The following is a 13,181-nucleotide window of genomic DNA, read 5'->3' on the forward strand; positions in this document are numbered from 1 at the left end:
ATCCTATGGTGCATCATCTGTAAATGACAGTACTCATTTCTGATTTTTATTCATTTTTTTATAAACTTGTTTTAAATCTCATTTGGAAAAAGTCATTATGGCAGCTTTCTAACAGACTGACTTTTCCTTTTTTTGCTGTTTTCCAAATCTCCCTCTCCCATCACCCCACCCACCATCCCCTACCTCCCCTTTAAATAGAATTTACAAGTTAGAAAATAGTTTTAAATTTTAATATAATCTGCTTCTCATATCAGCCCATAGATTCAATATATAAGCATATACAAGAAAAATTCCTTTCCCCCAAACTCTGTACAAAAGTTACTGTCTGTTTTGTTTTTTCTGTTTGTGCATTCTATGCATTTATAATATGAAAAAAAAGTCAGATTTGAGTTTCCTGTACCTTCTCCTTGGTGTGGGTCTGAATTATATAAGGTTCAGTGATAGTAGTTACCGTGGGATGCAGAGAATTGCCAATGCTATTTCTGTCCAGTGAGCCGCATGTGCTGGTTTGTAGGTGGTATAGTTCATATGATCATGAATAGTGGGCAGGACCACTGCCCCCTCACCTGGTATACCTGATGGAGGCCCGCTTGGTATGTCCTCATCCACTTGGATAATCTCTACAGTTCTAGCAGCTGCCACTGTGCTGCGCTGTTGATGCCGCTTGCGGAGTTTGTAGAACACTATCAACATGGCTGCCGCTAGCAGCGTTACAGCAACAAAGCAGCCAATGATGATCTTGGTGGTCTTCATCACCTCGTCCAGGCGGTTTGCATTTTGTCATTGGTGTCCGATGTGGGAACTGCCACCTGTTTGGTGTTTTGGTGGTCTGAATAAGTACTGTTGTGGAAGTAGTGTACGCTGGTTGATACCCTGTAGACGTTGTTGGCACTGGTTTAAATTTAGATGAGATGACCTCTGGTGAGATCTCGGTTGTCTCTACTGTGACTGTTGTGAAGAAACTGTAATTGGAAGTATTAAGCTCTGCCGTGCTAACATTGAGATAGGCTGATGCATTGGAATTGCCCGCCACATTGGTAACCATGCATGTATAAATGCCAGTGTCAGTGAGTAAAACATGGGAGAAATTGAGTGTCCCATCATTGAGCACAGATATCCGTGGGTGATTGGAAGCATGGCTCAATATTGTCCCATTGGGCAGCAGCCACCTAACAGAAGACATGGCAGGAGTTCGGCACTTAATCTCAGCCACCCGTCCTTCGGAAATGTTTAAATCCCTTGGGGCGTCTATGATAAAAGGGGCAGAGCACTGGAAGGAAGTCTGGTCGACTTCCACCAGGTATTTCCCCCTCATATGCAATGGGGAATGGCAGCGTCCACAGCACGTGGAGTTGGTGGGTATGTACTCCCTCAGCCACCATGACAACCACAGCACATCGCAGTCACAGTCCCAGGGGTTGTGGTGCAAATGTAACTCCACTAGGTACCTCAGGGGCGCAAAAAGGTCATGCGGCAAAGAGGTCAGGTTATTGTGGGCTAGGTTCAATTCCACCAGAGATGTGAGGTCATCAAAGGCATTTCGCTCAATCCAGCTAATCTGCGAGTTCATAATCCAAAGTTTTTTCAGAGATTTTAATCCATGGAAAGATCCTGGTTTGATTTCAGGGAAGTTATTTCCAGATATTTCCAGTTCCTCGAGCCCCACCAAGGGCGTGAGATTTGGCATGTCTCTTATGTTACACATCCCAAGATTAAGGTACTTCAGATTGTATAATCCCTCAAAAGCTCCCTCTGAAATATACTCCAACTTTTTAAGTTCTCCTAGGTCCAGGCGCATCAGCGAGGGAACTCTGTTGAATGCATATGAAGGAATGCTCTCAATGGGATTATTCCTAAGCCACAGTTCTCTCAATTTGGACAAATACTCAAAAGCTCCACTTGGGATGACTGTCAGCCAATTGTCAAACAATTCCAAGGTGTTGAGGCTGGCCAACCCATTGAAAGCACCTACTTCTATCTGCCGAATGGAGTTCCTTCCCAGCTGTAGAACCTCTAGGTGATGCAGATGTCGGAATGTGTCTGCCTGGATCATTTGGATATTGTTTTCCATCAGGTTAAGATACCGGGTATTAGAAGGAATACCCAGAGGGACCTCGGAGAGACTCCGTCGCGTGCAGACCACCTTACTGAATTGGTTACTGCATGAACAGACCGAGGGACAGCTCTGGGGCCCAGCTGAAGCTTCACACAGGATCCACGCTTGTGCCATGAGGTAGACTACTGAAAGCAGGGCGGTATTCCAGGTGTGGTGCACAGTTACCTGCTGCAGGAGATTCATGATGTGGCACGTTCATAATTCACCATCGTCTGGGATTGTGGCACGGAAACGAGAACTTGGCCCTACCCCGGCATCAGCAAGCTTCCACTTCCTTTTTCCATCTAAAGAAGGACGGAGGTGGTGATCAGAAACATTTCTTTATAAAAAAAAGGTATTTGTTTATATTTCCTTTTAAACAGAAAATGAGGGAAAAATGCACCTACCTCGAGAGGGAGTGAAATGTGTGTGCAGTCTCCTGTAGGCAGATCCCTCCAGGCTGGAGTTCCTACTGCATTACCTCCCTTCAGATTTTTTTTTTTTCCCCCCCCCGTTAGGTGTTCTTTTCTTTTTCTTTTTTTTTTTTTAATTAACAAAGAAGAGAAGAATTGAAGACAAAATGGCTTCTAGTAAATCCAAAGCTTGAAGCGATATTAAGAGGGAACCGGTCAGAGGTAAGGCCCACAGCTATGCAGGTGCATCGTTCCCCTCTGCCCTGGGGAGCAGAGCCGTCGACACTTCAAGCATTTGCCCTTGGATCCCGGGTCTGGATGTTGCAGTCAGATGCTGAAGACGCTCCATTTCTGAAGTAAACAGAGAGGGGGGGTGGGGGGGAGAATAAAGAGAGAGAAAATCCTTTTTTTCCGTCCCCCCCTTCCCCCCCAAAAATAAATAAATAAAGGTCCCTCTTCCTACCGCCGTTTCTCCTGAAATCTTTCTTTCCTTCTTCTGCTCTTTCTCTCCCACTCCAGTATCCTGTGCTGCAAAAAAAAAAAAGTGGGTTTGTTGTTTGCAAACCCTATCGGCTGTTCATTGCAGTCCTTAGATTATTTTTCCCCCTTTTTTTTATTTCTTCCTTCCTCTTTCAGTCGCTTCTACTCTTTAGAACAAGGGGGGGGGGGGGGGGGGGGACCTAGCTTAGCTTTCCACCTAGTAGATGCAGCAGGAGCAGGCTGCCTGCAGCCTTTCCTCTTGCACAGTTAGTAATAATTCGTCAATTTCTCGAAAAGGTGGGGGGGACGCAGCAATGTGTGGAGGAGGACTGGTAGAAAGTACGCTGGGGGGGGGGGGGGGGGGGGGGGGAGAGATGCACAGACACACGTAATGACGAGCCCTTGGTTTTGCAAAAAGGATCAAGTGGAGGAGAAGATGCAGAGGGAGCCTCACGCTGTGCCCTGGCTTTTGCAAAAGCTGCTTTTTTTTTTGCCAGTTGTAGCTTCTTCTGTTTTTTGGGGGGTTTCGAGGTAGAAGAGTTGTTGACTGCAGTAGTTCCAGCAGCACCCGGAGGCCGGTCACATTTTTCCTTTTTCTTTTAACCGTCCCTCTCTCTATCTGCCGTCTGGCTCCGTATTGGCGGTGTTGCAGGCAGCCGCCTGGGCTGCGCGCTCATCCTTTTGTCCTTCAGTCGGAATGGGAATGCACTGCTGACGCATACTGTTCCCAGCTCCACATTAAGCCTGATGCAGTGCTCTTCTGGATTAACACACACATCCACCCCCTCCCCCCTCCTCTCCTTTCCCTCTAGGGGTTAATGCTGAACGCATCCAGATCGCTTGCAGCAGGGCTTCTCCGAGGGGGCTTTTGCTTTCATGGGGTGTTTTTTGTTAAAGATGTGAGGGGTTGTTCGGAGTTTTCTCTGCGGTCTTTTTTTTTCCCCCCAGATTTATTTTTCGTTTCCCGTTTGAGGAAGACGCAGGGAAGCAGCTGATAGGCCAGGGGCTGGGCAAAGAGAAAGAAGTGGGCTGCGGTGATTTAAAACCCTCCTGGCTCCCGAGCTGCCTTCTTTTTGGTCCATCCTCCTCCCTGTGCTTTCTGTTGGGGGGAGATAATGGCAGAATTGATGGCTCAGCTGGCAGGAGCCGAAGAGCCCGGATTGGTTCGGATCCTGCCAGCGCGACGTCACGACCACCAAATGCTGAGTTGGCTTCTCTCTGCTGTTGAAGGCAGGGACAACCTTCTCTCTCCCCAAGTTTAGGAGCAACACACCAAGAGAGACAGCACACGGGAAATATAGTCATCACTCGGACAGGCTTCACATCATTTAAATGTAAATCATCCCCCCCACTCCCTCTTTGTTGTGTCAGTGCTGGTGCATTCCACTGAAGTCCAGGACGCTTCTGTTTTGCTTGGTGGCTTTTTTTTTTTTTTTTTAATTCTCTGTAGAATCACTTTTGGGAAAGTTTATTTTTGGGAGGAAGGTGGTTGGGAGATGAGAGAGGATTTTTGCATGCTCCTGGCTTTGGTTTTCAAGCGCACAGGTGCTGCTACCCAGGCATTTCCACTTCCCACTGCTGAGCAGAAGCTGCTGAAGGCTTTGTAAATGGTTTCTGAAGACCAGTGGCTTCCTAGCCCCCCCCCCCCCCCTTGTCACTTTCTCCCCTTATGTGTCTGCAAAGAGAAATTGCGGCTGCTTGTTCCTTTCTTTGGAATAGCACAAGCGATGTGTCTGAGCTTTCTTCATACCCATAAAGCAGCCTGATCAAGATTGATTAGAGCACCTGCTTTTTTTTTATTTACCCTCCACCCTCCCCATCCCACTCCCCCTCTAACAGGGATTTCACTTTAAATACTAGTGCCAGAGCTTAACGAGGTATCGGATGTGTTAGAGCTGCAGTTTTATGGTAAGAATGCATTTTTGGGGAGGAGAGAAGGGGGGTGGGGGTGAATACTGTCGGCCATACAGTGGAGAGATTTAGCAACACCCTGACCTGGATTGTACCAATTTTGAATGCATATATTTCCACTTGCTGTAAATTTGCTTGGCTTAATTGTTTTGATCGGGTGGGAAGTGGACCTTTCCTCTACGCTTTCCTGAAGAAAAGTGCTTGGGTGCTTCACGTTGTGGTGCCAGTGATGTGCTTTTTAATGTGTGTCACACGCTCGTGGCCCCTTTTGGTTGGATCAGATAAATAAGAGACAGTTTGTTGAATGTATTAGTTCACTGGGCAGTGGCTCAATAAGGGGCTTTGTAAAAGCAGCAGAATAGCTTTAGAGAGAGCCAGGAACTACTCTCTTTCAGAGGCATTTTTTGCTTTTTCAATTTGGATTGCTGTCTGGGGATTGCTGATTTATAATAAGATCATTTCTGACTGTGCATTTCCTTCATTGTTGGTCTGTTGAGTCCCAAAATACTTCACAGCTGTAAACTGCTGGTATCTGCATGTGTGAACGGGGGAGGGGGAGATGTCATCCACTCCCCAAGGAACCCCCCCTTTTTTTTTCTTGCAGTTGTGAACCACTGTTTGAACATCATGCTTTCATGTTGGCTTATTTTTTGTGTACTTTAGGTCCTGCCTGCTCAGGTTAGTGGTTAAATCTTTACATCCCCGGTGGTTATCGCTGCAGAGTTGAAATGGGAAACAGAAGACAGGATATGTTTTCCAGAGCTAATTCTAGCAGACAGCGATGGTCCTCATCTACTGATCTCAGCTCAATAGAAAACAGAGAGTTGGGTTATGACACTGGTTTCTTTTTTGTTTTGTTCTCGTTTAAGTTATATTTTTGACCTGATATAATGTAAAAGTACCAGAAGGGTCTAAACGTGTAAGCAAAGGTCTTATTTAGCATCTATTGATCACGCCAAGCCCCCTCCTTGCCCATCTTCAAGTCTTTGCTCAATGCTGCGTTCGGCACCTAACTCTTACCTTTCAGGAATTCCAGACTGCCCGATTTGACTGCCCCTATCGGTCTGACTGCTCACGCGTCTTTTAGATTGTAAGCTCTTTGAGCAGGGACTGTCCTTCTGTGTTAAATTGTACAGCGCTGCGTAACCCTAGTAGCGCTTTAGAAATGTTAAGTAGTAGTAGTAGTATTACATATAGCAGTGATTTAACCAGAGCTGAGATTGTGATGTCATAATGCCTCATTCCACCAATGCCTAAGAGCCAACCTCATCAGTGATGTCACAATGGCTTGATTGTCCTATATTTGTCTCACTCTTATCTATTAGATTGTAAGCTCTTTGAGCAGGGACTGTCCTTCTATGTTAAATTGTACAGCGCTGCGTAACCCTAGTAGCGCTTTAGAAATGTTAAGTAGTAGTAAATCATGTTATTAAAGGTCATCATTTCCTGGTAAAACAGTGAGCTATGAATATAGAACCTCTTTTGTAGTATATTTTACACATTATTAGACTGAAAGTTTGTATTAATGGTCTTGTCCTTGTGCGTCGTCAACACCATATGCCATTAGCAAAAGAAACTGGGAGTGGTATACCTAGAGTTTTAGGTTTTAACTGATCAGTAGAAATCAAACAAAATAAAACATGGAAAAGAAAATAAGATGATACCTTTTTTATTGGACATAACTTAATACATTTCTTGTTTAGCTTTCGAAGGTTGCCCTTCTTCCTCAGATCGGAAATAAGCAAATGTGCTAGCTGACAGTGTATATAAGTGAAAACATTCAAGCATTACTATGACAGTAAAATAGATACCATTGGAGATTCTACATGGAATGTTGCTACTATTGGAGATTCTACATGGAATGTTGCTATTCCACTAGCAACATTCCATGTAGAAGGCTGCGCAGGCTTCTTTTTCTGTGAGTCTGACGTCCTGCGTCAGACTCACAGAAGCAGAAGCCTGCGCGGCCACATTGGTGATCTACAAGGGCCGACTTCTACATGGAATGTTGCTAGTGGAATAGCAACATTCCATGTAGAATCTATAGAAATCAAACAAAATAAAACATGGAAAAGAAAATAAGATGATACCTTTTTTATTGGACATAACTTAATACATTTCTTGATTAGCTTTCGAAGGTTACCCTTCTTCGTCAGATCGGAAATAAGCAAATGTGCTAGCTGACAGTGTATATTAAGTGAAAACATTCAAGCATTACTATGACAGGGTGGGAGGATGGGGGTGGGTCGGAGGTATGCATGGGGACATCAAAGCATATCATTGATATTCTAACAGGATGGGTGTGGATAGGTGAGGGGTGGGGTGATCAACAGAGACATACAGCTTTATGGTTTATAATGGTCCTTAAGTCAAGTCCTTTCTGTTGGGTGTTAAAATATTCAATCATTCTGACTTCAAAGGTCTTACGTTCTTGTATGGTTTTAAAGTTACCTTTCAGTATTCTCACTGTGAAATCACTGATACAGTGTCCTGGTTACCACACTCCTCTACTTAAGGTTTTAACTGATAAACCTGCTAATGCAAATAAATAAAATGGATAAACACTGGAAACACATCACTTCCCCAAGTACCTTCTTCTCCATGCTCTTGCCTGACTTGTATCCTCCACAGGACTTCTCATTCTCCCCTCCCTTCCTCCTCCCTATCCTGCTGGTTCTGCTGCACAGCTGTTTCCAAAGAGGTCAGAATGAGCATAAATGGGGAACTCTGGGAATTGGTAGGGAGAAAATTATGGGCAGACTGTTGGGGGGAGGGGGGGAGGGAGGAAGAAGATTGGAGTTAAGGAAGGAAGAGTGTTGTGGGTTTTCTTTTGTTTGGCGGTGTATTTTTGTTGTGGAAATATATCTATTTGATTCATCTGGGAAAGGTATTCGACAAAGATACTTGTATCACAAAAACACCAATGAATGACATTTTTTTTTGTATCCTTGGAGAGCATCTTATTGGCTAGAAAATAAACACCTACTAGTCAATATTCAGTCAGCGGTGGGTTTTTTTTCCCCCTTTTACGCTGACTGCTGTGAGTGAATTAGGCCCAGGAAGTCAATGCTGGCACCTTTGTGGATACCAGCACTAACTATCTGAGCTGTGACTGCACCTGGAATTGCAACCAGGTGGGTGCAATATTCAGCCTGCTACTCAGTTTGTCAAACCCAGTTCAGCAGGCAGAATATCAATTATTTTGTTAGGTGCACTTCTTCTGAATCCCTGCCCTCCCGCCCCCCCCCCCACCCCACCCCACCCCACCCCTACATGCCTCTGTAGGCCTTGGTGGGAGGATGAGAGAAAACCTCTTGTGGCTTCTGCCCATTCGGTCTCCAGGTGCAAAATGGCAGCCACAAAGTCAAGCGGTCTTGCGGTACTACCTCTAGGGGTCAGCCTTGCATATTTGGAGTGAGAAAGGGGAAGTAAAGGTATTGATTTGGTAAGGAGGATCCAAGAGCCAAGGAAAAAGGGGAGAGAGAGTTCTTTCTATATTATGCTTGCAAATAGTGTATACAATTATACCCCCCCCCCCCCCGCACCCTTGTCAGGAAATCTATGCAGACTTTTGTGTACTGATGCATTTAAGTCAGTGATTTGGGATGGAGAGCAAAGCTTTTATCAGGTCCGATGGACCTGGATTGGCCACTGTTGGGCTCGATGGACCTTTGGTCTTTCCCAGTATGGCAATACTTATGTACTTATATGCCCTGGTTACTAACATAAATTTGTGGGTCCCTCCCTACCATAGAGCCCCCCCCCCCATTTACTTTTCTCATATTTGCTACCTTTCCTCCAATCTAAATTCATTTTCCCTGCCCACCTCCCTTTACCATCTTTATTCGTGGTCTCTTTCCCCATATTTCATCTCTCCAGAAGCAGCAGGGGAAAATGCAGAGTCTAGCTGTGTGGACATGGTGGCAGTAATAGCTTGTGAGAGCACACGAGGACTAGGTGAACACATGCATTAAATGGAGGAGTAGGCGTAATGGTTAGAGCTGGAGAGCTGCCAAGTTCCAGGAGGCAGATTCCAGAGGGAGGTTTTAGGCCAGTCCTAGATGTCTGACAACACTATCCTAGTGTATTATGTGACCCGCAGCACTGATTTCAATGGGGAGAAGCAGACTGAATTGGGATATAAGTTCAACAACCAGACTGGCCAAAAAAGTCTCCCTTCTAGAACTGAGCAACTTGCCTGTTTTGGAGCAGTGGGCTTAAGAGCCAGGGAAGCTGGACAAGGGATGCCAAGGGTGGAGTGCCTCAAAGAGATTTACGGGCGACGTGTCTGAGGTATAAATTTACAAAGGTTTATGAATTAAAAAAAAACAAAAAATCTTCACAAATGAAAGAAGCAAATAAGATAATATTTAGCTTTCTTTGGTGCTTTCAAAGGATGTGGACAGAGTGGAGAGGCAGCATTAGGACAAAGGACTTTGCCCAGGTAACTTAAAAATTAGCTGGGTAAAATTCTATGGGCTGAAAAGTTTCCTTCACTTAGTGTGCACACGTTTGTTTGTACCAGTGGGCTTCTCCACTCCAGCTCAAATTTTTGAAGGGAAGCTCTATCTGCAACAGAGACACAGAAACATACACACACTTATTCCTCTCGTGCACTTCAGTTCACACACACTCACGCACATGCATGCACACTCACTCTTCAGACATAAACGTGATTGCGACTCATTCTTCAGACCACGCTTGTGGACATGCATGAACATACACACATGCACATACTCCGTTGGTGCTGTGCTGCTGCTTCTGTTCATGTGCTCACTCTTTCTCCCCGCCAACCATCTCTGCCCACTTACGTAAAGTTCTTGCATTTGCTACTGCCTTTCTCAACCCGCAGCAGCAGCACCTTCATATCTCCCTCATTCTTCTTACATTCCTACCCTTTCTCAGTAAATCTCCCCCCCCCCCCCCCCCACCCCCAGTCACTGGACATATACTGGTTGCACTAGCTGAATCCAAAGCCCTGTGCATAGCTCAGTTTCTCCTACAGTCCTTGCAGCTCAACCCTGAGAAGCTCTCAACCTAAGCAGCCACCTAATCTTGCCTAATGGGTGGACCAGCCTTAGTCCTACTGGCCTCTCTCTCTTTCTCCCCTCCCCTCCCTGATCTATCCCCATCATCTTCCTCTTCCCCCAAACCAAATCCCCAATTATGCTCCCTCAGCCCAGTCCCATCAGTCTCTCTTCCTCATAGCTCAGCCCTACTAGTCTCTCCCCTATCCCAGTGCCGGCAGTTAATCTGCCTTCTGACCAGTTCCAATAATCTCTCTTGTCCTGTTCTACCCATATGAGTCAATCCAGAGGGCTTGGCCCAGTACATTATTTTAAAACAAAACAACAAATTTGCCAACAAGCTGACAAACTAGACATAATGGGGTCAATATTCAGTCATCGTTGTTGAGCATTTTGCTTACCACTAACAGCGTTATTACCAGATATTCAAAGCTGTGACTTGTGCGGGCTTCGGTTTTGAATATCCAGTTATTTTTAAGCTGACTAACACATAGAGGGGCATAATCGAACAGAAACGCCTATCTCCATGGGCGTTTATCTCCGAGAACGGGTCCGTGAAGGGGCGGAGTGAACCGTATGTTCCAAAAAAAATAGACGCCCATGTTTTATTCGCCAAGGTGTGAGCTGGGCGTTTTTGCTTTTCACCGATAATGGAAAATGAAATCGCCCAGCTCAAAAACGAATAACTCCAAGGCATTTGTTCGTGGGAGGGGCCAGGATTCATAGTGCACTGGTCCCCCTCACATGCCAGGACACCAACCGGGCACCCTAGGGGGCACTTTTACAAAAACAAAAAAAAAGGTCAAAGAGCTCCCAGGTGCATAGCACCCTTCCCTTGGGTGTTGAGCCCCCCAAATCCCCCTCAAAACCCACTGCCCACAAGTCTACACCATTACTATAGCCCTAAGAGGTGAAGGGGGGCACCTACATGTGGGTACAGTGGGTTTGGGGGGGTTGGACGACTAAGCATTAAGCAGCACAATTGTAACAGGTAGGGGGGGGATGGGCCTGGGTCCACCTGCCTGACGTCCACTGCACCCCCTAACAACTGCTCCAGGGACCTGCATACTGCTGCTTGGGAGGAGGGTATGACATTTGAGGGTGAAAGTAAAAAGTTGTGAAACATCATTTTTTTGTGGTGGGAGGGGGTTAGTGACCACTGGGGGAGTCAGGGGAGGTCATCCCCGACTCCCTCTGGGGGTCATCTGGTCATTTAGGGCACTTTTGGGGGCCTTATTCGTGGAAAAACAGGGTCCAGGAAAAGTGCCCTAAATTCTAGCTACAAACGCATCCATTATCGGCGAAAGGCGCCCATCTCTGTTCGGGTGATAACCACGCCCCAGTTCCGCCTTCACCACGCCTCCGACACGCCCCCGTCAACTTTGTCCGCATCCGCGACGGAGTGCAGTTGAAAGCGTCCAAAGTTCGGCTTTCGATTATACCGCTTTATTTGTTTTTGTGAGAAAAACGCCCATCTCCCGATTTAGGTCGGAACTTGGGCGTTTTTCTCGTTCGATTATAAGCAGGATAGTCACTTAAGTCTGATATTCAACACTTAAGTAGCCATGTGTTAGCGCATAAAGATAGGACAGATCTTTATGCAGTAAACCTGGCTGCTTAAAGGCTGAATATCAGCACTTAAGTGGCCAAGTGAAGACTTTGCCCCTAGAATGTCTCCTCCCCCCAACATAGCCAGTTTTGTGTTCAGTGCTAACAACAATATTCAGTTGCACTTAGCTGGTTAAGTTCCACCGAATATTAGCAGCTAGTCTGAACCAAGCGATTTAACCGGTCAGCAGCTGGCTAAATCGTTTTGAATATCGGGCCCATTCAGTTTTATTCTGGTTTACTTCTTATATGCATCTTTTGTAGCGCTTCTTGCAAAGACTTCCATGGATATTTAACTGAGCGTTTCTAATGTTGTACCACACGAGTAACATCCCTTTCAGTGACTCCACACATGGGCCATTCTTTTCTTGTCTTTTTTTTTTTTTGGCATCAGTGAAAAAATGTGCCCCTTTCACTCTCAACCTAAACCCCCTCATTCCAGAGCTTCTTTTCAATTGAAAGAGACTTGCCTCCTGTGCATTTATGCCGTAAGTGTGGCCCCATATGCTTTACGACAAAGATGACGTGCCATTTTTGTAGCCACCTTCTGAACCAACTTCATCCTGTTTATATCTTTTTGAAGGCATGATCTCCAAGAATTGTGCAAAATATTCTAAATGAGGTCTCGCCAGAGTCTTATACAGGGGCATCATCACCTCCTTTTTTCCTACTGGCCATTCCTCTCCCTATGCACCCAAGCATCTTTCTAGCTTTCGCCGATGCCTTTTGTACCTGTTTGGCCCTCTTAAAGTCACCCCATATAACCCCAAGTCTCACTCCTCTTTCATGCATAAAAAGTTCTTCACCCCCTAATCTGTACTGTTCCCTCGGGTTTTTGTAGATCAAATGCATGACCCTGAATTTTTTAGCATGAAATCTTAGCTGCCAAATTCTGGACCATTTCTCAAGGTCTTCATTCATCCTCATGTTGTTCACACCATCAGGAGTGTCTACCCTATTGCAGCTAGTCTGTTTTTCAGGATGTCAACAATCAGTACATATGAGGAAATTTACATAATTGGAATCAATTTTTAAACAGTCACTGAGCAAAAAGAATGACTTTGTAACTTTGGTTGATTTTTTTTTTGATGAAGTTGCATAAAACTTTAACTGGCTAAGTTCTTGATGAAAATTCTCCAAACTTTGCCTAATTGGAAGACAGAGATTGCTACAAAACCGCCGCTTTTTCCAGTGAGTTTCATTACAGCTCCATATGTACCAACAATTCCTCAGTGCTGTGTCTTTTGAAAAAAGAGCTGTCCGTGGTGCTGAACAGGCACTTACCCTGTTTCCCCGAAAATAAGACCTAGTAGAGGTTTTCCTGAATTGGTAGATATAAGGCCTCCCCCGAAAGTAAGACCTAGCAAATTTTTGTTTGAAAGCAGGGCCGCCGAGAGCCGGACATGGCCGCCCCCGGGACGCCCCCCCCCCACCCGAGGTCACCGGGGCCCCCTCCACCCACCCCTCCATCGTTCCCAGAACTAACCTTAAACGCCTCCTTTCACTTTCCCAGCAAGCAGCAGCAGGGCAGACCTCTCCTTCCTTCCGTGCCCCGCCCTTGCGGATGTTACGTCAGGCGAGGGCGGGACACGGAAGGAAGGAGTGGCCTGCCCTGCTGCTGCTTGCTGCGAAGGTGAAAGGAGGTGT

At 45.8% G+C, this 13,181-nt stretch overlaps 2 protein-coding genes across 2 annotated transcripts in view; one reads left to right on the forward strand and one right to left on the reverse strand.

Moving 5' to 3' along the window:
* Window positions 1-13,181, forward strand: part of SND1 (staphylococcal nuclease and tudor domain containing 1) — a 1,412,868-nt gene that overhangs the window by 838,996 nt on the left and 560,691 nt on the right. The window lies entirely within an intron of this gene.
* LRRC4 (leucine rich repeat containing 4) lies at window positions 249-2,580 on the reverse strand. The gene is given in 5 exon segments (XM_030217130.1): window positions 249-483; window positions 486-767; window positions 770-814; window positions 817-2,400; window positions 2,503-2,580. Coding segments are annotated over 4 exon segments (1,914 nt in total). The 5' UTR covers window positions 2,300-2,400; window positions 2,503-2,580; the 3' UTR covers window positions 249-379.

The sequence above is a fragment of the Microcaecilia unicolor genome, chromosome 10, assembly GCF_901765095.1.
Source record: "Microcaecilia unicolor chromosome 10, aMicUni1.1, whole genome shotgun sequence".
Taxonomy (NCBI): domain Eukaryota; kingdom Metazoa; phylum Chordata; class Amphibia; order Gymnophiona; family Siphonopidae; genus Microcaecilia; species Microcaecilia unicolor.